At 41.9% G+C, this 26,136-nt stretch overlaps 1 protein-coding gene and 1 non-coding gene across 2 annotated transcripts in view; both read left to right on the top strand.

Moving 5' to 3' along the window:
* The window catches only part of C8B (complement C8 beta chain), a 37,614-nt gene extending 13,575 nt beyond the window's left edge, over nucleotides 1-24,039 (top strand). Inside the window, exons 5-12 of the mRNA XM_039887394.1 lie at nucleotides 544-676; nucleotides 2,822-3,019; nucleotides 6,283-6,523; nucleotides 8,793-8,921; nucleotides 11,317-11,480; nucleotides 18,460-18,613; nucleotides 20,878-20,946; nucleotides 23,172-24,039. Coding sequence (XP_039743328.1) covers nucleotides 544-676; nucleotides 2,822-3,019; nucleotides 6,283-6,523; nucleotides 8,793-8,921; nucleotides 11,317-11,480; nucleotides 18,460-18,613; nucleotides 20,878-20,946; nucleotides 23,172-23,323 — 1,240 coding nt within the window. The 3' untranslated portion in view covers nucleotides 23,324-24,039. The remainder of the gene's footprint in view (nucleotides 1-543; nucleotides 677-2,821; nucleotides 3,020-6,282; nucleotides 6,524-8,792; nucleotides 8,922-11,316; nucleotides 11,481-18,459; nucleotides 18,614-20,877; nucleotides 20,947-23,171) is intronic.
* On the top strand, nucleotides 18,213-18,331 carry LOC120623008 (5S ribosomal RNA). The gene has a single exon (XR_005658622.1). It is a non-coding gene; the product is annotated as a 5S ribosomal RNA (ribosomal RNA).
* Nucleotides 24,040-26,136: the final 2,097 nt, after the last annotated feature.

Genomic DNA, 26,136 nt, shown 5'->3' with positions numbered 1-26,136 from the left:
AAATGGCAGAACAGGGATTTGAAACCCAGACAGCTGGCTCCAGAGTCCATGTCTTACCTATTATGCTAGACCATCCTTTAAGGCAACCATAATAGCACAGAACAATAAATGCATGAATGGGGCAAGCACAGGGTCTTACGAGGGTCTCTTACCCAGCTTTGTACAGCAAGTGTCAGTGAAGGCTTCCCACAACAGACAATGGCAGAGTTCAATCTTGAAAAACAAGTAAGAGAGAAAACATTGAATGGCTGGTAGGGCATTCTAAGCATAGGGAACAGCCTTTACACATAAGAGAAGGAGCAAAGCAGATTGGAGGAAGAGCAGGCCTATCCAAGTGGCTGGGGACTAGGGTATATGGTAATGGTTGGGAGTGACCAGAGATGAAGCTGGAAAGCTGGTTTCAACCAGATATCAAGGGCCTTGAGTGTTGTTATGCCAAGGAATTCTGTAGGCCCCACTACCATTCAGTTAGGTCTACTAGTTGAAATTACACAACCCGCTGCTTACCCATACCTCTGCTTCCTCCCCATGCCTTCTCTGTAGGATTAATTTGTTCACAAACAGTTTGGAAGGCCCGGTTCTCGATCACAGGTATTACGGCGGTGGATGCTCTCCCCATTTCATACTGAACACGAGGTTTAGGAAGCCATACAATGTGGAGAGCTACACCCCACAGGTAGGTGACAGCCAGGGAGCCGCTTCAGGGCAATGGAAGAAGTACTCACTGAGGAGCCAGCTGGCAGGGATTTGAGGCCTGGCCTGCAGCCGTTAGCTGGGCGAGCTTGGGGGCATCACTTTTCTCTTTGAGCTTCAAATTTTCATGTGTAAAATGGGTGATTCCTTCCTCAAGACATAATGATGAGGCTGACATGGTATATGTAGCAACAGCAGTAGTTGTAGTAGCAGAAATTATACTAACAATAATATTAAAAGCTACCAGAAGTGTAGCTTAGAATTTGGAGGCTCACAGACACGGTGGCTCTTGTAACTTACCATCTGTGTAATCCTAAATGCTCTGAGCATCCATTTTCCTGTCATTAAATTGGGAGTTATAAAGGTTCTAGCCTTCAGGGAGAGAACTAGTGAGATAATGTGTATAAATGTTTACTACACCCAGTACCTGGTTGAATGGTGTGTCCTGGGGAAGGGTTAACCCTCGTTGTTAACAAGTCCTTGCCTATAAGAATTGGGCATTGTTCTAAGCATTTGAAGTTCTAAAATGGTCTACCAATGTAAGCCCGTTATGGTTAATGTACAACTTTAAAAGAGATCTCACAGAGAGCAGGATTCAGAATAAATCATGTTACTGCAGGACACACACATTTAAGATCTGAGGGAAGACGCTGGAGATTCATGGCCTGGCTCTACCACAGGTCCCAGTTTTACTTTAGGCTAAGCTCCTTTTCCATGCTGGGCCTTGGTTTCTTGTCTATAAAATGAGGGGGCCAGACTAGATAACCTTGATGGTAGTTTCCACTTCTAAAATTGTGCAATCTGAGAGGTTAGGCTACTACCCCCTCCTCCTTCCTTCTTACTTCCCTCTTCCCACACGTACTCATTGCATCCCTGCTCCCCTCCCCCGCTAAAAAAAAGAAAGAAAAGAAAAAAGAAAATGAGCCTAAGGAAAAACATACTCTCCCCCACAGTGTCAGGGCCATCCCCACAGCCTCTACTTACAAGGGAGGATCTTAGAACAGCCATTTATCATCAAGGTTAAAAATAGCTCCTAACCCAGGCAGGATATAGCTCTTAATGGGTCTTCTCTTCATAGCCAGCATTTTATTGTGTGTTGGGCCAGGCACTGTACAGTGTTTTACCTGTATAAACTCAACCCTCGGAACAAGCCCAATGGAAGTAACAATTATCATCTCCATTTTACACATGAAGAAACTGAGGCATAGAGAGGTTAAGTGAAACGTCCAAGGTTACCCAACTAGAAAATGGCAGTGATGCATCCCCGTCAGGCGGCCTTCCTCCAGGCCATACTCGGGGCACATCTGCTTTCCTTTCCTGGCAGCTAAGGTGTTATGGGAACTATAAGCCTCCAGAAGCTGATGGGATGGGGATGGAGACAGTTCGAGACTGGTCACTCCAGGGCCACCAAGGCAGGACCCTTGGCAGTTCCACTGTGCACAGGACGATAAACACTGATTTTCAAGTAAATAGCTCTTCTGAGTCTTCTCAAAGACACTTTCCTGCCCCTGTCACTTCATCCCCGCCATACTGCCTTTGGACCAGATCCTTATCACCTGTCACCTGCACTTCTCTTATAGCCTTTTCATTAGCCTGTTTCTCTGACCCCAAATTCGTCTCCACCAATCCAACCACTACGTTGCCCTGTAATGAGCTTCTTGAAGTTCAGCTATTTTTTCTGTTGACTCATCTTTGGATTAAGTCTAATTTCAGAACAAGTAGTTGATTCCTGCACATTCTCTCACAACACCTCTCTCTTCCCCTCACTCTTGCATCTTCTGATACAACCACACTAGAACCTCTTGCAGTTTCTGAGTCTATCCTGTGCTTTCCCACCTCCATGTCTTTGCCTAAGCCAAGTCCACCGCCCAAAATGTTCTTCTACCTTTCTGCCAGTTGAAATCCAAATCAAGCACTCACTTCTGAATATCACCCCACAGTACTGAACACATCTGTCTTTCCTACTAGATCAAGAGTTCTGGGAATGGGGACACAGTTGGCTGCGAGTTTTCTGTATCCAGAGCAACTAGTCCAGTGCCTGACACATAGTAAGAGTACTATGGATATTTGTTGATATTTATATTGAGCTGTACTGAACTAAGAAACATTTTCTTTTTTCTTCCTTTAGACCCAAAGCAAATATGAATTTGCACTGACAGAATATGAATCATACTCAGATTTTGAATATAATGTCACAAAGGCAGAAAGGAGCAAGTTTAGTTTCAGCTTTGGTTTTAAAATACCTGGAATATTTGAAGTTGGCATTAACACGGCAAGTGATAATGGCAAACGTTTTGTTAGCAGAACCAAACGATTCTCTCATACTGTAAGTACCCTTTTGTTTCTCTTCAATTTCTATGTATTTATTTGAATTTTTATGTTCACTGATGTGTCTGTATTTCACATAACTACTAGCCCTAGAAACCAATTATATTTCTATTATCTTGAAAATCTTTTCACACTCATACAAAATAGCATGGTCTTACTTTTAAGAAAGGCCAAGCAGTGGTGGCCTTCTCTAATTATTTACTCTCATTTTCTAATTAGCTTTTTCCATTAGTTTTCATTAATTTAAGAATATATCTTTGCTAAACCAAATCATCCCTGGAGATTTAGTATACCTAGCAAGTTGACTACCATCTTAAACATTCAGCTGACATTCTCCTCTGGAATGTCATCCAAGACCTCGTCTCTGACTTCTTGAGGGCATTTGGTGGAACGGACCTCACCATCACACACTTTTTCCCGCTTTCTTCTTGCTTCTTACAGTTAGTTCTACTTCTTGGGTTCTGATATCTAGACCTGTTCTTTATTTGTTCATGGCATCTTCTCTTCTTACTCTACAGGCAGCCTGGGTGATCTCTTCTACTCCCTTCTCTCCTCTAAGAGAACAAGCCATGAGCCTTCATCACTGCTTCTAACTTTCCTGTTAAGCTCTGATCCACACCACCCAGTCTTCTGGGCATCATGACCTGGTTGCCTTGCTGTCATTCCAAAGCAAGTTCTTCCTCCTAAATTTTCTGTGTGAAATAGCATTCTTTTTCTTCTACTTTTTCAGGCTAAGAATTTCAGAATCACATTTGGCTCTTTTCACTTCCACATTTGTTGGCCACCAAGTCCTCTTCAGTATTTTTAAATCTAACTTTGATTATACCCTAACTAGCCCAGGCCCTTTCATCTCTTACTCTGCCCTCCTAAGGAGTCTCCTGTCTTCCAAAGTGTCCCTTCAAATTGATATACTGCCAGGAAACTGTTTCTCTGATGCTAATCTAATTATATCATCTGCTCCCTATTGCCCACAAGGTGAAGGTCCAACCTGTAACTTATTGGAAGTGGAGTAGTTAGAGTGGGGAGTAACGGGATGTGATGTTGGAGAACAGGTAACAGGCACATTTGAGGAACCTTGAATTCCAGAGTGAGGAAGGTGCCTTTTCTTCTCTGAGAGTTTTCTACATGAGCGTGACATGATAGAAAATTAATCTAAGAAGTACATGGAGGAGTCCAAGACTAAAAGTTGACAGAGATTTATATGAGAAAAAAAGAAATGGTAAGCAGCTCAGAAAGGTCTGTGCCGCTAAAATACCAACCAGCGGAAAATGAGTAGTAAACATTAATTAGGCTGTAATAGCCTTTGCTTATTTTTCTTCTTCTAGGCTGTGAGATCTTCAGTGGTAGAAACTTTTTTTTTGTTTTTGTTTTTGATTTTTTAGGTTCAGAATGGCACTTTGCATGCACTCAAGACCAAAATACCATGATGAATGGTTAGGACTGATTAACAGGAACTTACCTTGTTAGGAGAGAAAACGAAGATACCATCCATTTACTCCTTCCCTTTCTTCTTCTATTTCTCTCCTTCTCTCTTTCTCTCCCTTCCTCCCTCCCTCCCCACTTCTCTGATTCAAATAGCCACTTGTCGAGTGCTTATTTTGTGCTAGGCACTAGAGACTTGGGACCTAAAGACAAATATAACATAATTCTTGCCTTTAATTCTTAGCAGGAGAGGTAAACATGGATGCAGATAACTTATTATTAATTTTTTAATATCAGTTATGATATGGCATGATATATGCTATAAAGGAAACATAAGCAATATGCAATGCAATCCTGGAAGATAGAGTATGTGTCTAGGAAATTCAGAGGTGGTATCAAATAGGTGGCAACAGCTAAATAGGACTTAAATATAAGTAGGTGTGTGTCTGGCAAAAAGGGAGGGAAGGGCATTTCAGGCAGAAGGAACATGTACAAATTGTACTATGAAAGAGAATGGAGGATTTGGAGAACAGCGAGAAGTTGGATGATGCCTGATGTATGGTGTAGGTGGTGGAAAATAGTAAGGTATGGGGAGAAATACTTGCAGGTTGTATAAGTTGAAGCCAGACAGGCTATTGGGGGACAGATTGTGAAGCTCTTATACTCAAAGCAAGGGAGTTGATTTTATTCAGGAGGCAATAAAGAGCCAATATAGGGTTTTGTTTTAAGTCCAGAGGGGCATTATACTAATACTATCAGAATTTAAGGATGTCAGTTTTGATTGGAGCATGGAAGACAGGCTAGAACAAGAGAGATCAGTGGGGAATATAATAACCCAAGCAAGAGATGAAGCCTAAAATATTTAGAAAAATCATGAACAGAGCACCTAGTGACTGCTTAGGTTGTAAGGGTCAGAAAGAAGGAAGAAAGTCATGAGTCACTGCGGCAAGACTAAGATGGGGTGAGACAAAGGCGGGGCCCAGCAAGGGAGTCTGGGTGGTTGGCGCTACCGGAGGCGGCATGACTGACGACCTCATAGGTCAAACTGGCTGAAAGTTTTAGGATTGGGACAGACTATATCTCATGGATATTTTCAACCTTTTCACCTTTTCTTCTGCCTCCACAGCAGTATAGGAACCTCTCACCTCACCTTACATTACTTCCTGGATGTTTATACATCATCTGTCATCATCTTTCAGTCGATCCCATACACCAGGAGACAAACTTTTTCTGTAACAAGCCAGATAGTAAATATTTTAGACTTTGTGGGGCCAAATGGGCCCTGTTGCTACTACTCAACTCTGCCATTGTAGTGTGACAGCTGTTATGGACATAAACAAATGGGCCTGTGTTCCAATAAAACATTATAAAACCAGGCCCCGATTTGGTGTGCAGGCTGTAGTGTATAGTCTCTCACCATATACTACAATGTCTAGCCTTCCTAAAGCTCTGCTTTTACTCTTTCTTGAGTGGCTTTTCTTCAAAAAACATAAAATTGCCTTTGCAGGTCATCGAACCCTGATTCCCATCAGAGTGGCCTCACGTGCCCATGCTGCTCCGTGCCATGTCTATTTTCTGGTTACTTCCGCTTCTTACTCCTTATTTGCTATGGTAAGGAAGTGAGCAAAGAACTAGTTCTTCCAAACTGAAAAGGACATCAGAATATTTATGAGAATTGAGAGCTTGTCAGAGAGGCCCTCTTCCCTCAAGTATCCTAAAGGAATCCTAAGAGTGATGACCCCAGGCCAAGAATATAGGATGGTATTTGTAAAGTTCATCTTCCCGTTCCAGATTCCTAACTTTAAAGGTCTGGTTTTCCCATGTTGGTATTTCATGTAGAGAAGCAAATTTCTGCACGCGCGCTCTGACCTTGAAGTAGCACATTACAAGCTGAAACCGCGAAGCCTCATGCTCCATTACGAATTCCTGCAGCGAGTCAAGCAACTGCCCCTGGAGTATGGCTACGGGGAGTACAGAGATCTCTTCCGTGATTTCGGGACCCACTACATCACAGAGGCCGTGCTTGGGGGCATTTATGAATACACACTCATTATAAACCAAGAGGCCATGGAGAAAGGAGGTACACGGCCCAAGGGGCCATGGCTTTCCTGACTGGGCGCGGCTTGAGCTATGTGTGTTGATGGGGAGAGGCTTCCATTAGTTGCTGGGAGAAGACTTATAAGATGTGCTCCTAGTTTTCCTTTTCCCTCCCTGACTGTACTCTCACAGTTTCATTTGCAGATTCCTCCTCCCTTTTATTTTTTTTTAAACTTGTTAATGTTGGTCCTCCACCCAGCCCTCTGTCTGCTCAGTCCTCTTTTCTACAACCACTCTCTCTAGACAAAAGCATCTAATCTCATGGCTTTAAATAAGGGGTCCCCAACCCCTGGGCCGTGGACCTGTACTGGTCTGTGGCCTGTTAGGAACCGGGCTGCACAGCAGGAGGTGAACAGTGGGCAAGCAAGTGAAACGTCATCTGTATTTGCAGCACTCCCCAGCACTAGCATCACCACCTCAACTCCACCTCTGATCATCAGGCATTAGATTTTCATAGGAGCACCAATCCCTGGTTCCAAAAAGGTTGGGGACCACTGCTTTAAATGCCTTCAATATTCAGATAACTCCCTATTTATAAATCCATCCCGGATCTTTTCTCTGCAGCCAAGAGCTTATGTCAAAATGCCTCCTTGATGTCTCCATTTGAATGTCTAATGCAACCCTAACATGCCCACAAAGAGAACTTTTGCTTTTCTTTCCCTAATGAGTTTCTTTCATAGTCATCCACATCTCAGAGTGGTTCCATCATCTGACCGGTGGCTCGAGCTAAAAACCTAGGAGTCGACCTTGATTATTTTACTTTCCTTTCAACCTGTTAACAAGTCTCATCATCTCTACCCCGAAATTATATTTTCTCTCTGTCTTTACTATTACCATCTTACCCTTGCCCCGAGACCAATACTTCTTAAAATGTGAATGTGAATTATCTGAGAATCTTACAAGAGACGGATTCTGATTCAATAAGTTTCAGGTGAGACTCAAGTTTCTGCAGCTCTAGCAAGCTTTGATGCTGCTGATCTATAGACCATACTTTAAGTATCAAGGCTGTAGATTATTTCCATAGCCTCCAAACTAACATTAAATTCTCATTCCTCCTCTACAATTTGTTCCTCATACAGATATTACAGATCTTTCCAGTTATAGCCAACTATAAATCTAAGGTGTGCTTCCCGCTTCCCAGTCCAGTATTCTTTCAAACAACATGGCACTTGTCAGGTTAAGTGAGCTGCCCTAGGTCACACAGTTTACAGTGGCAGAGCAAGGGCTTGACTACAAGTCCAGTGTTCTTGCTAGAAGACACATGGTACATAATGTAAATTTATGTTATGGTGGCCTCGGTCTTGCCAAGATCGAAGAGGATACTTTTCCCCATACCAGTGGTTTCAGAAGTGCTCTTCATACTCCCTCAAATGGGCTCTGTGATAAGTTGGGGAAACATAAGAGACCCCATTTTTAGAGTTTCACAAGCATAGTGCCATAAAATGACCTCTCCACCTCTTCTGATACAACTTTGATCATATTTACCACAGAAGCGCTTTTTCTTATAAAACTTGTTAGCACAGGAATTAGAAGAGATTTTATCATAGGATTTACGTTTCAAGGAATGTGCCTTGGAGAAAACTGTTCTACACTAACGTTACTAACTCAACAGCCACAGTAGTCAAAATCACGTTCCTGTCCTCACACTGGCTTCAAAGTGCTACAGAAAGGTACTTGGAAGCCACACCTGAGATTTCAGCAAGCCCAGGGGAGGAGGATGCCTTTGGGAGAATTAGGGAGGGACAAGTGAGAAATGATCCAAAAATAAAGAAGAAATAAAGGGGATGGGCCCCTTCTCTTTGCTAGGTACGGTACCAGACACTTTATTGCATTACCTCCATTAATCAACTAACAAGCTCTTTCTACTACATCAAAGATTAGAAAAGGTGTGTCAGGGGAAGGCAGACAGACTGCAGCAGCCTCTACTCGCTGGATCAGTCCCTAGACACTTGATAAGGAACCACATTTTTAGAGAGGGACTGAGCACTTCCCCTCTTTGGTGGGCAGCAAAAGCCCTCAGAGTCTTTGAGGAGGCTAGAAGGGGAAGCTGCTACTGATCTTCTGATGAGGTGTCTTCCCTGGTGCAGTAGCTGCTTCATTCTGTCATCAGGCTGGCCACCCATTTATTTGAATCTGAGTCCCCGTATGGCCCCATGACATCCAGGAAGGGCTAGGCCTCTGGAATTGATCACAAGGAAAGGAACAGGATGAATTACCTTTAGATCATGAGCCTGTTTTCTTGCTTCTTTCAGATTATTCTCTTAAGGATATTCATAGCTGTGCCCAAAATGGTTTTAAAATTGGTGCTGCCGTGAAAGCGGTCTACGTCAAGCTGGGTGTGTCGCTGGAGAAATGCGAGGGTATTCTGAAAGAAATAAAAGGTGAGTGGCAGGGCATGTGACTTCCATGCTTATCATCTTTCCCTTTAGCACTCCTAGGACCTTGTCTTTCTTTAGGCTAAATACTGGATATTCCAAGGCATTCTAAACGAAATAATAATAATTCATTAAAAATTTACCTAGCCCCTACTATGTGCTGGGCATACAAAAAATGAATACAAGGTGTGTTTCTATCCTCATGAAGTCGGCAAACAAAGAACCAATGACAAGACAGTGATAAGCACCCAACCCAGGGCAGGCTTCCTGAGGGAGTGGTCATTTGAATTGCCACTGGAGGAGTAAAGTATCAAAGCTGTGTTTCAGGCAGGAAGAAAAATAATCTAGCAGTGGAAATTTAGTCCGGGGGCTGGGAATTGGCCTGGCTAGAGGTAGATTGCTAGGATCCAGAGCAGGTGGAGGAGGTGGAGGAGGCAGGTGAGGAGGCTAATCCTTACCTGAGAGAATAGGCGATACAAAGACTAGAAGAGCAGGCAAAGCCACAGATTATGTAGCAGAGCTCACATGGCCGAGAGACCAGATCAGAGGTACGTATTGAAGCCAGGTGTCTTAGGAGCAGGGAACTTGAAGGCCATACAAAGGAGTCGGGAATCAATACGGCAAATGGAATAGGAAAGGGGCTGATCAGCAGGCCTCCAATCCCCAATCCTTCCTGCACCTCAAGTAGCTCTCCTTCATCTGCTCTACTCACTAAGTTTATACAAAGAAAGAGTTTCACAGTGAAACAAAACAACAACAAAAATTAACTGCTGGTCTAGAACAAACTCTTGTATTTGTGGCTGATGTGTAGTTGTTATTGTTTATTTGTTCATTTTTGTGGGGCTGGGTTGGAAGATGCATTCTACATAGGGAGGCATGCATACAACATAGGTTCTCTTTATAGATGACTTGTAAAGTAACCACCCCCCATCCAAGTTACTAGATAGAAACATTCTCGGCATCCCAAAAAGCCCTTGTCAATCACAACTCCTCTCTTCTGTATTAAACATGTTCTTCCTTTCTTTATTGTTCTACCACCCATATGTGTCATTAACCAAGATGGCTTAGTCTTGCTTGTTTTTGAACTTTATATGCATGGAATGTAATCTTTTCAGTTTTGTTCTTTTTTTTTCACTTAACATCATATTTTAATGTATAACTATAGTTAGTTCATTTCCATTACTGTATAGTATTTTATTATATGAATACAACGCTTTGTGTTTGTCCATTCTACTGTTGAATTCGGGTTGTTTTCTATTTCAAGCAATTATAATCAATACTACTATGAACATTCTTACACAGTCATCTGGTTGCGTGTGCAAGTGTGTCTTCAGGGACTACACTTAGGAGTGGAATTATTGCATTGTAGAGTATGTACTTTTTCTAGACTAGATAATAACAAGCTGTTTTCTAAAATAGTTGTACTAATTTACACACCTACCAGCAGTATACAAGACCTTCTTTTTATGATGCTCAGGTTTTTATTGCAGGCTCGGAGCTGAGTAGTCACTTTACACCAGGTCTTTTGGCACTGAGCACATGGACAAATTAGAGTAGGAATGACTCACTGATATAACTGAGGGCTTTCTGGGAAACTCCATGAGAAGTCGAAATAATAACCACTTTATTGTAGACACTCCTTAGAGGGTATCTCTCACATGCAGAGTCCAGCCTTTACCAATTTCCCCACTTTTGTCATCCTACTCAAAGAAGTGATATAGCTTAGAGCTTGGGCAAGTCTAGCTGGCTAAATTCCTTAACACTTAGTGCCTAAGATTTCTTATCTGCAAATTATATAGTTCCTATTTCATAGTGAAGATTGAGTTAATACTTGTACAACACTTAGATTAGAAACTGACACATAGGTGATTGATTATCTATCTACCAATCTACCCATTTATATATATATATATATATATATATATATATATATATATACATACACACATATACATATGTGTGTGTGTGTGTGTGTGTGTGTGTGTACACAGGTAGATTGATACATATATATGTATATGTATATATATATGTGTATGTAGGTATTTATCAATGATCTATTTACCTATTTACTTATCTATCAATCTATCTACATCTATCTATCTATTTATCTATTCATCATCTATCATCTATCTATCATCAGTTAGGCTCACTTAGTGACTGACATTTATAGATGCTCAAAATAAATGTCCCTTCCTTGTCTAGCCCCCAACTTGCGTCATATATGATTGGGTGAGCTGTCTTTTATCCCTTGCACTGTGACTCCTTTGCTGACAGGGATGTGTCTTGTCCACCCACATCTGCAAAATGAGCTCAGTGAATATCATGATTGTTGGTTGGGTTTCTGTAAATTCCAAGGTGCAAAAGTGGATTCCTTGACATGTCACATCTCTGTCCAAATCAGACAGAAAGAAGAGAAATACCATGGTAGAGGACTTGGTAGTCCTTGTGCGAGGAGGAGCAAGTGAGTATATCACTGCCCTGGCGTACAAGGACCTGCCGACAGCAGACCTGATGCAGGAGTGGGGAGACGCAGTGCAGTACAACCCGGACATCATCAAAATTAAGGTACAGCTGGGCAGCTGCTCTACCCATTCTTCTCTCTATTCTGAAAACAGCTATGAAGAAGTACTGTGAGCCACAGTATGGGATGCAGAGCTCAATAAGACCCGAGCCCTAATCTTGAGGCACATATATTATAGTGGAACACGTATTTGGAGTGAACTGATTATAATACACTGCTTAGCACCAGCTAGAGAGCCCGATCCCTTTCACTTGGGCCCCCAGGTTGCTAAAGAAACTTAACCATCAGCCTCTAATTCCAGCCTTCTTAAATTAATATTGTTTCCATTTCATGAGGGAATTACTCATTCAGTTATTTGTTCATTTAAACATTCAGGCAACCAACAAATAGTTGCTACGTTCCTGTGATAAAAGCTGAGACACTAGAGGAAAACAGAGGAAAGTACAAAGATGAAAAATACAGTCTATGCTGAATAGTAAGATACATACAAGCATATCCGTCTTATAGGACAGAATAACACATCATGCTAATCACTAACATCTTTTGGGCACCTGCTACATTCATGACAGTCTGCCAGAGGCTTTAACAGTGTTATTTCATTTAACTTTACTAGTCTGCAAATTAAGTATGCTTATCTCCATTTCGTGGCTGATAAAAATCAAGTTCACAGAGGTTGCACCCATCTGTGGCTGCTCAAGAGTCTCTATTAAGTCCAGATATGAGACTTGCACCTCTTCCCTCCCCTCCAGACTTTCCTGTGGGTTTGATGAATAATAAAAAAAAATAATGATCCCAACCACCTGTCACCCAAACAAGAGCAGCTTTGCGAACTTAAACTAAGAAGACGTTTGCTAGAACAGGACTGTCACACACATCAGCAGTGGTAGGTCCTTGCCTATGGGGCCTTCAGCATGGTGTCCATGTCATATCCTACACCTTCCCTTTCTTGCTGTCATCTGTACAGTCATTGATGGTCTAGTGTCCACCCCCTGGAGATTTGCTCTTGCAGACAAAGAGGGGAGTTGAGGGGCTGGAGCTCTTATGGGGGCTCTGCAGTTCTCAGCCTTGACAATTTCTCTCATGGTCGTTATTGTATGTCAAATGCATAATTTCTGCAGAGCAAGAAGGCTGCCATTCAAATCCTCTCCTCTGCCACTTATTCAGTAATGATATTTAGATGAGCATCGGGAAGGTTAAGTCAGAAACAGGTTCATGAAGCTCCAGAGAAATCTGGGATTGGCTGATGGCAAGATGATTTTGATTGGTATCACAAATGGACATGGGGGAAAACAGAGTTCAGGAGAAAATAGATCCCTGGTATTTAGTTTTTACTTATCTCTTACCTGAATAATGGATTGCCCTGACTACCTGTCTAAATAGGTTGGATGTGCCAGCCTGGGCTTTGGGAGTATTAAGTGCCAAGCATATGATGTGATATGTGGATGCCAGGCGGGGGGGGCGGTGCCTAAGCATCTAAAACAGGCCTGCAAACAATCACGGACTTGTAGCACTTTACCAAAGGCACAGACACTTCCCAGTACATATGGGGAGAATGGAAAGTCATACCCACTATCGGCATAGTGCCATGAAGAGCTGTGTGGGCCAAAAGCGGGGAAGAGATTAGAGAATCAGAGATGTTTTCAGGAGTTGTGGGGGCAAGATTGTTGAAGGTTTTTACACACTTCCTCTGTGCATTCCTAACCCGAGTTGGAAATATACATTCTGGGTGTCCCACTCCTTCATGCAGTTTCTGGTAAGAGAACGTTGCAGATGGCTTCACATTATCTCAGACTAATTCTTCTCTGCAGAGTCAGCTTGCCAGGTAGCTGGAGTAGCAATGGCTTTGCAGGACAGCAGGGCCCACTCGATTAGCAATTCCTAGACACAAGTGTTGGCCAAGCCTCGCATATATAAGCCAGTGTTAAAGATCAAGATCTGAAACCTGTTTCCTGTAGGAGGCAGTTGGGCAGGGAAGAAAACCACAGAAGAGCCCATTCACAGTATTTACTGGTAAACTTTAGACACCAAGCAATGGCTCTTTGTTCAAAGGAGAGTTAAGAGACAGCAATAGGCATAAAAAGAGAATTCTGAACCCAGAGATTGACATGACATTCAAGATGCAGAAGACAAGAATACATCTAAAATATAGAAAAATAGAAGTAAATTTTAGGATGCATTTGTTTTGTGATTATAATAAAATTTAAGAAAGTGAGGAATTTATGAAATAAAAAATAGAAGCTGAGATGTTTGGACACTAATCAGATGAAAAGGGAAGTGGCTGAATATAGGAATCCAAAAACACAATAGCAGAATTAAAACCCACATTGGAAACTATAAAGAACAGAATTGACACTGCAGAAAATTGAGTCAGTGATGTGGAAGGTGCTATAAGAATGTTCTTACAATGTAGAAGCAAAAGACAACGAGATTAAAACAATGACATAAAAGAAACATGATGGACAGAGAGTACGGAAATAGAAATCTAAAACTCGGGGATTTCTTCCTGAGAAACAGACAACATTAAATGTGAAGATGCATTAATCAAACACATAATGAGAGAAACTTCCCTGAGCTGATGGTGCAAAATGAGCAGCTCATTGAAAAGTAGGCAAAAGTACTGAAAACATGACTATACTGAAACACATGCTTTATATTTTTTGTTTTAAGGACAAATATGTCCTATAAAAATAAAAGTCATACTGGTCTTAGAATTCTTTGCAACACTAAATGCCTGTAGATAATGGAATGACAACCATGAAGAGAGGTCTGGAAGGAAAAAGCTTGTGGCCCAGGGAAAAGGTCCTTAATGGATGAAATATCCCAAAGACATTTTGAGATATTAAAGGAATCATATAAAGGGTGACCAGATTTCACAAATGCAAATAGAGGACATCAGTTAAATTTGAAGTTCAGACAAAGGCGGAATAATTTTTTAGTATAAGCATTTCCCCAATATTTCATGGGGCACACTTATACTACAAATTGTATGTTTTTAAATCTAGAATCCAATTTTAAATGAACATTCTGTATTCAACTGGCAATCCTAGACACAAAGCCTGTCATCCACATACATTTCTATTTTTGTCAGGGTAGCTAGGTTGTGGTCTGGCATCCAGGCTGTTGGAGAAACCATTGTATGGAGCTTGGGCGTTGCCCAGGCTAGAAGGAAAAAAGATAGTAGTGAGTGGTGCCCACGTAGAGATCCGAAGAGCCTAGGTTATGCTGCAGTGAAGCAGCCCCCAAATCGCAGTGTCTTAGGGCAACAAAAGTTGTTTCCTTAATCACACTCATGTTCAAAGTATATTAGCAAGGGGGCTTTTCTCGACGCCACTCAGGGATCTAGGTGACAGGAGGCTTTATCTTGTCACATGCTCCCAAGATTGCCATAGAAAAGGTAAGGGAATGGGAAAAGTCACCTCGCTCTGCTCCAAAAACATCAGTCTAGAAGGGACACTCCCTCCGCTCACCTTTCACTGCTCAAAACAAGTCAAATTGCAAATCCGTTCTTAAGGATGGCAAGGAATCGCAGCCCTGCCACGTGCCCAGAAAGAAAAGAAGCTGATGTATTTGGTAAACTGTGATAATGACCTTCACATTTTTCTAAAACAACTTAGTCAAAGATTCTCTAAAAACAAATTCATCTGACCACGAGAAGATTTAATACAGATGTTGTAGTGGCCTTGCCTGGTGAGATAATGTTGGACTTGGACTACTGAATTTCACCCCTGAAAATAAATTCTGAATTTCAAATAAGGAAACGATGAATGTAATTAAGTGGCAGGTTACACACCAACAAAATAATTTTGCCACAAATGAAATTTTTAATGTGTATGGAATGATGCAGTTTATAAGGAAAACACATCTTAAAGAAATAGACAACTCTCAGAAAAACTCAGATGATGAATAAATATGCAAAAATTTAAACCTCTCTAGGAATAAAAAATAAAAATTAAAATAACACTGCAATATTATTTTTACCTGTCAAATTGATAATGATTAAAAATCTATAATACTCAATGTCATTGAGAACATTGAGATGGGAATATAAATTTCGGTACAACCCTTTAGGAAAAGAATTTAACCATATACATCTAAAACATTAAAAATCCAGTACCTCAAATATAGAATTGACTAAAGAAATAATTTTAAAAGTAGATAAAGATATATATACACATATATACACACACACATATATATACACACACATACATGCCTTATTTTGTTATTTGTAGTAGCAAAAGAGAAAAGAAAAAAGAGAAACAATCTAAAAATTCACTAATAATAATAGGGGAAGTGTTGAGTACATTGCAGTTGACCCATACGACAGGATGCTATGCAGCCATTAAAAAAAAAAAAAATCAGTTTATCAAGGGATAGTGAATAGCATGGGAAAACGCTCATAGTATGATGTTAAGTGAAAAAAGTGGAATGTAAAACTACAGTCTTATGCCACCAGTTTTTGTAAATATGTGTCCATCTGCCTATCCAAAAAAAAAATGTACTGAAGGAAAATAGACCACAATGATAACAGTTCAGATCTTTTTCTGCTACTTACCGACTGTGACTCTGGTCAGTGTTAACTTTTCTGTGCCTCAGCCTTTTCATCTGTAAAGTGGGAATGCAGAAGACTACCTGACTCATAAGATTGTCGTGAAGATTAAGATAGAAAATGTATGTATTTAGTTCAGCACCTAATAAATGCTAGTTTTGGCAATAATTATTTGTTATTATTAATAATGGTGGTCACCGGGGTCCATCATAGAGAACTGCATGGAGCACCTGTCATCTCTTTGTAGCAAATTATGATAAATATAAAATTCCCATAAGGGCAGGTGAGCTAAGGACCCAGTGATCAGTCAGGACTGTGTATTTGAGGGAGAGATGAGAAGAAAGATGGAAGGAGGAAAGGAGAAAAAGGAAGAGAGGGAAGAAAAGAGGAGAAAAGAGAAAGAGACAGAATAAGAGGACCCCCAAACCAAAGAATGGACAGATTCGCCATAATAACTTAATTTTAAAAAGGGAGCTAAGAAGTTCAGAGGAGCTGCTGCTCAGAACTCCACCAAACTACAAAATTTGGAGAACCTTGGGATAGAGGTTGGAAATGGAAATAGTCAAGCCATTTTTGTTAATGATCATCTAGAACTAGTAGGAAAAACAAAGGCTTTGGGTTAGAATCCTAACAATGCTATTTTATGAGTTCTTTGACTTTATTCAAGTTATTTAACCTCACCTGAAAACTGGATGAATAATTGCTACCTTGTGATGATGAAGTGAGATCATGTTTATAAACCTCCATCACAGCTCCTGGAACACAGTATATGTGGAAGGTTTATTCCAGTTCTGCCTCTGTCTTACTCTCTTTCCTGGAGCAAATTTTAGTGCTGGAAGGAAAATCTCTGGGTGGTTAAAGGCAGCTTTTCAAGGTGCTCTGTAGGGAAAGCAGACTGTTGGAGTTGTTCATCATTGGTATACAGCAAACTTGCCCCACTTCCCTCCCAACCCTCCCCCACGTGCAGCCAGCAGGCTGGAGGGTTGTGCAAACAGCCTCTGGATCAATTCATTGACCACAAAACAGTGAGACAATGGGACCACCAAGGGGCCTTGCTTTGCCCACTGGGGCGAAGGTCAGCATCAGATGCATTAAGAAATGGAAGCAATTTTCTTCCCACTGGAGGCTTCTATTAGGCATGATTGCCTGCATTTAGACAGACCCTAAACTCTCCAGGGCTGGATTAGGACAGGATCACAAACAAAATCTGGAGAGGAACCTGGCCCTGGAGCTGAAACTAGAGCCAAGGGGGCCACTGAACATTTTTTACTACATTTTTTTGGACTCTTTGCCTCTGGTTTTTCCTAGCCCACATCCATCTGTGGCTTCCTCTTAAACACTGCTATGCCCACTGAGCTACCAGCTACATTCTGACTCTATGGTTCAGCTATCCACACCCTCTCTTCCACGCCTGCTGCTGCTTTTGCGCTGATGAGGTCTTCCATTCCCCTTTAATTCATTCTTCGACTTTTATCAGCATTTCTCACTAAGCTCAGGGCTGTACCCTAGAGAGACAGAGCTGAGTATATGTAGCCCTGATTGCCAGGAGCTTACAATCTAATTAGAGGAGGGAAAAAAAGAGATTTCAACACATTAAAAAGGTATGATCACAAAGGAGCAAAAAGAATTTGTATCAGATGAGTAGTATAGACTGTGTTTTGAGTGTTTCATGGTGGGAGGATGTTCCGGTAAGCTTTGGAGCTCAGGAAAGTTTTCCTGGTAGTGGCTCTCGCATGATGTGAAAGCTTTTGATAGGTTCGGAGAGGGAGCGATGTTAGGGCAAGGCTCCTTTAATACTTTTAAAGAGCTCCTTGAAAATCACCTCCTCCCCACCACCAAAGATGGATTAATCACCTGCTCTCTCTATTCATTACAAATTTCCTCAGTTACCTGTGGACACTGTGCTGTATCTGTTAGTATATTTCTCTCTCTCTAGAATCTCACTTTCTTATGAGTGGGGATTTTATCTTATTCCTTATGTTGAATTCCCGGCACTTAGGAGGTATTCAGTAAGTATTGGCTGATCTGAACTCGAATGAGCTTTTTTATGAATATAAGGTGGGGTGGGGCAGAGAGCTGATAGTGCATCCATCTATATGCTGTGACATTTATCCAGTTCCATATGAATCCATTTTGGTCTCCATGTACTGACTCCTTGCCATTTCCCATGGAGCCTTGCTTTATGCTTTTATTTGATGAATGTTTTCTGTTAAAACAAATGCCTTTCGTCTATGGCCATGCCACCCTGAACAAGCCCGATCCCATCTGATCTTGGAAGCTAAACAGGGTCGGGCCTGGTTAGTACTTGGATGGGAGACCACCTAGGAAGACCAGGTGCTGTAGGTGTAAAAAATAAAAAATAAGGGATTGTAAACTGATAAGGTCCTTGCAGTCTGTGAGGTCAACCAAGGGTTGCCTTGCCAAAAAAATAAAAGAAAAAATAAAAGAAATAAATGCCTCTCCTCCCTTCACAGGCAGAGCCTCTGTATGAACTGGTGACAGCCGCAGACTTTGCCTACTCCAGCAGAGTGAAGCAAAACATGAAACAGGCCCTGGAGGAGTTCCAGAAAGAAGTCAGCTCCTGCCACTGTGCCCCCTGCCAAGGGAATGGAGTCCCTGTCCTGAAAGGTACCATATCCAGCCAGCTGATGTCTCTTGTGAAAGCCATCACCTGGAGGAGCTAGTTCTAGGGGCCAGAACACAGTATCAAAACCACATATCCTCCAGAGTGTCTCACGAAGAATCTCTAGGTCAATCTCAAGTCCTCTGCCTCAGGCCCCAGGGTATGTCATGAAGTGCTTTTCATTTTCTCAAGGGGAAAAAAGAGTGCCCTGGTCATGTGGAGCCTCTTCACCCTGGCTGGGCATTAGAACGACGGGCATACCTTGGAAACATTGCAGGTTAATTTCCAGACCACTGCAACAGAGCCGGTGGTAATCTTTTTGGTGGAAGGTCTTGCCTTCATTTGTAAAAAAAATGCAACACCTGCAAAGGGCAATCAAATGAAGCATAGTAAAATGAGGAATTTCTGTATTTGAGACCTTCAGAACTACTGATGCTCAGGCCCCAACCGGGATCATGATGTGAGAATCTCTGGATAAGGGCCTCTCATCGGGGTGGTGAAATCCTCTCCAGGTAGTTGTAACCTGCAGCCTGGGTGTAACTTACAATTGCTAAAGTCCCCACCTTTCCTAGACTGGACTGAGGAGGAGAGCCCTTCACTCAGTTCATGGCAAAGTGCTCGGTGTTCCTCTAAGGCAGCAGATTCCAGTCCCAGCTGCATGTGAGAATCACCCAGGGAGCTTTTCATGAACACAAAGCCTAGGCCTCAGCCTAAAGTAATTAAAGCAAATCACTAAGACTGGCCTTTCAAAAAGCCTACCAGATGATTCTGTTGTAGAATCAGCCCTGAGAAGCTGTTGTACAGTTGAATTCACTGGCAGACAGGATCCAGCATTTCTCTATGTTTATAAACTAGTGGGAGAGCTAGACTTGACCAAAGAATTACACTGAATTATATCAAGTGTTAGTGTCAGTGTTAGTCTGACTATCTCCAGTGGAGTCAGAATGTAGACAAGTAGGACATGCTATTATGGCTGTAAGGCTACCTAGTTTCCAGCCAGAAGGGACACAGCGAGTGATGGTAGCATTAACCTGACAGGGGCAGGCTGAGGCTGTGTGGTCTGCACCAAAGAGTGGGGATGGACTCGGAACCTCTTCTGGCCACAGAAGTGGCCCTTTGTGCATATCCTGACTGATATGTGGTGAGATGATTGGGGAGCTGGGAGTGGTGGCAAGGATGGGCCACTAGAACTTGAGTCTTAACTTTAAGGATCACATCGGGGTCACTGCAGTGAGCAGGGCAAACTTGGGAAAGGTTGGGGCCTGGGATCTTGTGCTCTTGTTGTGATGGGCTGGCAAAACTCAGAGGCAGCGTCCAGCGTGCTTTCAGAATAGCATGTCTAGAGTAACTGGTTGTAGCAGATCCCAGCCCAAAGAGCCAGTTGGCATATCAAACCACATGGATGGAGCAAGCTCCACAAAAGAGATACAGAAAAGGCATGTTCTCAGGGAGAAAGATCCCAGCTGCTCAGCTGAGATTGATGAGTGTGTGTCTAGCTTGTTGGACAGGATGGATATGAGCAAAGCAGTCATAAGTCAGAGTCTAAGGTTTGGAAGTTCTGCCATCAAGAAAAGGACTTGTAAGGGAGAGACAGTTCAGTAAAAAGATCAACTCATCTGCTCAAAGTTTTGGTCTAGGTTTGCAGAAATCCCCCTTGCCTTGTGTGAAATTTGAACCTAGAAACTGGTACCCACCTGAGGTTCTGTACTGGAGGCAAGGGAGAATATGAAGCCAGGAACTAGGATTACTCACATGGCCTGACTTATGAAGGACAATACTGTGAAGAGATTCTGTGTGATCCAGATGAGAGAAGCTCCAAGGTGACGTTATAGATTAGCATAAGGAATATCTTCTAAAGTGTCAACCGGCCAAGGTCAGATGAGACATCTAAAGGTAGTGAGTTCCCCATCACTACAGAGGGGAGCAGAGGCTATAACTGTGGTGAAAATGAGCATCAATGACCATTGGCCTCTCTGACTACTAATGTGGCTTTAGACTCTGAACACATATGGCTAGGTCAAATTTCTGCTAATGAGAAATATTCTTAAACAACTCCATATAATTCCCCATGATGGTAATCAACACTCTTTTATGAGCAAAGGACCCTCAAGAAAGGAGTAGATACTCTTGGCACCAAACCTTGTTTCAAACCATTCATCTAAATGTTTGCCCTCTTTTAACTTAGTGGAAAAGCAGTGATGTGGAGGGCTGAATTCCAGGAGGTGTTTGCTTCACGTGGTATAATTCACTCTCTGTATTGTCTTTTCAGAATCACGCTGTGAATGCATCTGTCCTAATGGATTCCAAGGTCAAGCCTGTGAGATCACCTTACGGGAAAGTAAGGAGCCTTTGAGAGTTGGTGGGAAAAGGGAAATCTTGGGAAGTCCAGAGAATAATTCGAAAGAGCAAGAGCTAGGTGAGGGTGTCAGGTAGAGAGCTGGACACTATGAAATTTGAGACCCATCCTGGCTATGGATTGTGTATTTCATTATTTTCACATGAGAGTGCTTCATGTTACAGGGCTACTATGCATAACATTTGCAAGTCTTCTCTTTGGATCATTTTGGAATGCTTATTACCATTTTTTAATTTAGTGAACTGCTATTTAGCTCTCTAAATACAGTGCAGATGCCCCTTGCTCTGTAAAAAGTCTTCTAACTGCCCCCCACCCCAAAGAAAGGAGAGCTAGTTAATTCTTCCTTTGGGTTCCTGTAAGACTTTGAACATATATTTATTATAGCTCTTAGCATATTATATTTTGGGTTCTGTGTGTCTGTTTCTCCTGTGTTGGTGAGTAGGGATCATGTTCCATTTATTTGCGTCCCCATGTCCCGGCACAGTTGCTGCTCAGTGACATGTGTTGAAATAACAAATGAAAGAACAAACTATTAAGATCTATTAAGGTCTATTAAAATCTCTTCCAACTCTCAAGTTCTTTGGCCATTTTATTACCTGAGAGTTCTCAACCCCCCACTCCTCTTTCTCTTTATTTCCCTTTCTGTGACTTTTTGGTGCTATCATTAAAAAGGAAATTGGCACATCCAATAGAAACAACTAACATTAGGCACTTTACTGTGTACCTGACACCTTGCTGAGCTAAGCTGGGTTCAGATTCCATCTCTATCATAACTGTGTCCCTGAGCAATTTATTTCACCTCTGTATGCCTCAGTTTTCCCAACTGCTAAATGCAGCTAATGATATTAACTATCTCATAGAGTTGTCTTGTGTTTCTCATGAGATATATAAAGCGCTTAGAATAGTGCCTAACACATTGTAAGAGGAAAACAAATATTGGTTAGTTTGTTTTAGAACTAAATAAACGGTGCTACATATATTAAATCTTTTTGTATTTTACATATATTAATTTTACATCTATTCTGCATATTGTATTTTACATGTTTTACATATATTTCAAATATATTAAATTTGTACTTTGCATGTATTAAATCGGGTAATCCCCACAATAGCCTCGTTAAGTAGATAATATCAGTATCCCCACTTTAAAGGTGAAGAAACTGAGGTTTAATGGGCCACGAACTAACCTGCCCAATGATCAGGTTCTGGTCCAGTGGGTCTGACTCTACGGCCTTTGCTCTTAACTCCTGCCTGCACTATTTCCTTCCCCAGAAAATGCTCAGGTTTATCTTCATTCTCTTCTCCCTCACCTCAACCAGGCCCCACACAGTGACCTGGCAGGAGTGTGCAATCACACAGCCACAGGATTTCTCCTGGTTGGAGGAGACCTTGGAAATAACCTACTCTAGCCTCTCACTTTATAAATGTGAAAGCCCAGAGATATTAAGTAGTGTACCCAGAGTTACACCGTGAGTTAGCAGCTCTGCCAGACACGTGGTATATCATGGTGGATATAAGTGATTTGGCAATCTCATCAATGACCAAAAATTCCCCAAGGGAAAGGCAAATGTCAGAGAAGAACACCTCATTTAAAATACACAACACTCACAGTTGATAACTCCATTTTATACGTTGAGAAGTAAACTGTTCAGCATCCTGTAGCTAAGAAGTGTCTAAGCTGGAAACCATTCATTCACCAAATATTGCTAAGGGCCTCATATGTGTCAGCTGAGGTTCTGGGGTTCAGTGGTGAGCAAATCAGATATGGTTTCTGTCATCATGGAGATTGCTCTTTAGAAAGAAAGATAAATATCATTTGAATTGTCCCAGAAATATATTTAAAGTTTCAATTGTAACTGCTACAAAATGCTCTGAGAGCTTCAAATATGAAGAATGATAGGGAGTTAGGGGTCAGGGAAGGTTTCTCTGTGAAAATAACCCTTAAACTGAGATCTGAAGGGTAAATAGTACTGATCAGATGAACAGAGGAAGGAAGAATGTTCTGGACAGCGGGAACAGCATGTGCAAAGGCCCTGTGGTAGAGGGGAGTGTGGTGAGCACAATGGCCTGAAAGAAGGACAGTTGACTAGAGGGTGCAGATCAGAGATTCAGACTCCTAAAACCTTCTGGATAATACACTCGACCCCACCTGTAGGCACCACAGTGTAATAGGGCTAATCAATGTTCGTTGACATTTTTTCTTTTAGATGTCCCCATTGATGGGAAGTGGAATTGCTGGTCAAACTGGTCTTCGTGTTCTGGAGGACAGAAAACAAGACAAAGGCAGTGCAACAATCCACTTCCTCGAAATGGGGGCAGCGCCTGCTTGGGCCCTGCTTCGGAAACGCTTAATTGTTAATTGGAAGGGAGAGCTTCTAGCAGATGGCACTACTGTGGACTGCACACATTGAGAGCCCTAAGCCTTTTAGTTGCTCAGGCTAGCTCTCCCCGACACTAGATACTCACCCTGCTCACCCAACACCAGCCACAACCTGGAGCCAGCCCAAGGGTGGAGGGCAGTTCCATTCAGGATGTTTAAAATAAAGATGTTATTTGTAAAACGCACACTGATTGGAGCAAATAGCGAGTTTAAACGATAATTATAGGTTCTTCAGGGGCTTAAGCATCGTGGTAATCCTCACTTTGCTCATCTCTGTAGTTTTATTTCACTCACATTTACTACCAGCCAGGAACTATGTGGAAGTTATTCACATTGAAGTCCTACTATCTAGCAGTGACTGGCACATGGTAGTTGTGCAATAATGGATCAATGAATAGATATTAAACTTCTCTTCCCTTGAAGAGTCTTGTTGAATGATTCCTGTGTGCCAACCACAGTGCTCTCTGTGTTAATTCATTCCACCCTCATGGCAACCGTATAAGGTGCATGCTCTATATTATCCCTATTAAACAGCTGGGAGATTGAGCCTTAGAACGGTTAAATGACTTGTCCAGGGTTACACAGTTAGGAAGTGGCAGAGCTGGGCTGCAAACCTGGGTGCTCGAGATCCAGGGTTTCAAACTCTTAATTATGATGCTCCCTTCCTGTCAAAAAATGGGTGTTTGATTAACAAAGAATTTTTCATGAAATAAAATATAGGAGAAAGTGCTGTGTGTGTGCATGTGCGTGTGCGTGTGTGTGTGTGTGTGTATAAAAGAGAGAGATTGACAAATCTTCACCCATGCAACCTGAGGGGTGGATCCTGATTCCTCAGCTCCCTTTGACGTCATGCACAGGAAGGGAGTGGTTGTGTATGTCACAAGCAGGCCTTCTGGGGCAGAGCTGACTTGTGACATGAGTGGGTACCAAGAGAAGTTCCTGAGCTGGAGATAAGAACCAAGGAAACTAATCACTGAATGAGAGACAATTAAATAAGAGAGACAAAAAAGAGGGGAACAGGTTGTGGTGGCTAGAAGAGGAAACATGTCAAGGAAAAGTTAAAGTTAATTACTTTGGGCAATGTGCAATGAAAACCTTTTCCTACCTCTGTACCTTCTACCTTGCTTGTGTGCAAATTCCATTTGGAGGATGGAGGTGCTTGCAGACAGTAAGAAGGCAGTTGATCTTCAGGTTATTAAAAACCAAAATATTCTTATTATTTAGATTGAGTCAAGTGATCCCTTAATCTTTATTGCTCTCCTTCATTCTATCATGTTAAAATATCTCTTAATATATTTTTGCTTTTAGGCACTTCCTGTCTAATTACAGAACTTCATGTGAATTTTGTTGAAATCAAATTGATGGGGGGGAAAATACGATGAAAAGTGAATTGGTTCGTCCTATTTTCACCAGTTTGTTTTTGGCCACATCATTGGCTTTGAGTTTGCTACTGGGCTTAGTGCTGGGGTGTAAGACCTTACTAAATATGTCCATGACACCAAAACATAGGATACCGCCACCCACCGATCTGGCTCAACCAGCTTTCTGGAACTGAGCCAATAGAATAACCACTGGAAAGAGCAGCTCAGGGGTTGTTGCAGCAACGGTGGTGATTCTGTCAGCCTTCCTGCATCCTGGTGTCCCTTGCAATTGAACTGACAGGTCTGGGCCTTTCTTGGCTTAATATTATTTCTTTGCTGTCTGCTGTTATTTCAACAGACTAATCCAATAATGTTTTATCTCTTTCATTATACCAAAGCTATATAATTTTCTTGAGTTATAATCTATCTTCTTTTATGATTCCCCAGAGATAGGGAAAAGCTGTCCCATCTTTTTTTGATGGGAGGCTCCCATGAAGCCGACACCAGGACGTTGAAGCCAGTGCTACCAAATTAAATTCTGAATCTCAATCACAGCCACCGCTTTTAATGGGAAATTCGAGTTGATTATGGAGATGACAGCCCAGGTTTACGTTTATTGCATTTAGCAGAAATTGTTTATCCTATTAAATACAGTCTTGAAGGAGAGACAATTGAATTGCGGAGCACCGGTGAATACCCGGGTGATGCCCAGGCGCTGCTAAACTGTGTAATAATTATATTCTTATTTGTGGGCTGAACTTCCCCTGGTGGCTCTTCTTGCAAACAAATGCATTTAGGAGGAGGTTGAAACATAATGTAAGAATTAAACAAAATAAATGCAAACCATGCTTTTGGAAAAGCTTGGCAACAGTAGTTCGAACCAGTGTACCTGTGTAGGAGCTACAGTATCCGCGGGGTACAGTCTAGGCAGTGGTTTGGCAGTGGTCCTGGAAGCCTGAAAACACTACAAGATACTTGGATATGACAGTTTTGTATCCAAGAACGTGAACCTCTGAAATGCTATGAGCGCCACCGTGCTGTTGATGTGGGAGTGCAGGGGTGGGAGTCCTGTGTCTCAGCTTCCACCCTGTGTGACCTTGGGCTAATAATGTAACTTCTGTGGGAGTAGTAATTATTATAATAATAGCTGCCAATTATGGAGTGCTTCTCAATTTATGAGTCTTTTAGCCTACATTATCTCATTTAATCTTTATCTGAATTCGATGGGGTAGATATTAATACCATCATGAAGTGACACGTAGAGAAAGCTTCAAAGGGAAACCTGATCTTTACAATAAATAAGCTGACTGTGGACATCAAGGTGGAATTTAGAGGGAGGCCAGAAGAAAGAGCACCTGCTGGCAGAGAATCCAGAGGAAAATGCCATCTTTGTTTTAAAGAAGAGGACTCTGGTCGGTTCCCACGTACTTA

Source organism: Pteropus medius, unplaced genomic scaffold (genome assembly GCF_902729225.1).
Source record: "Pteropus medius unplaced genomic scaffold, Ma_sr-lr_union100, whole genome shotgun sequence".
In the NCBI taxonomy this organism is placed as follows: domain Eukaryota; kingdom Metazoa; phylum Chordata; class Mammalia; order Chiroptera; family Pteropodidae; genus Pteropus; species Pteropus medius.
Note: the sequence above shows the minus strand (reverse complement) of the source record. Positions and strands in the feature narration are given on the sequence as shown.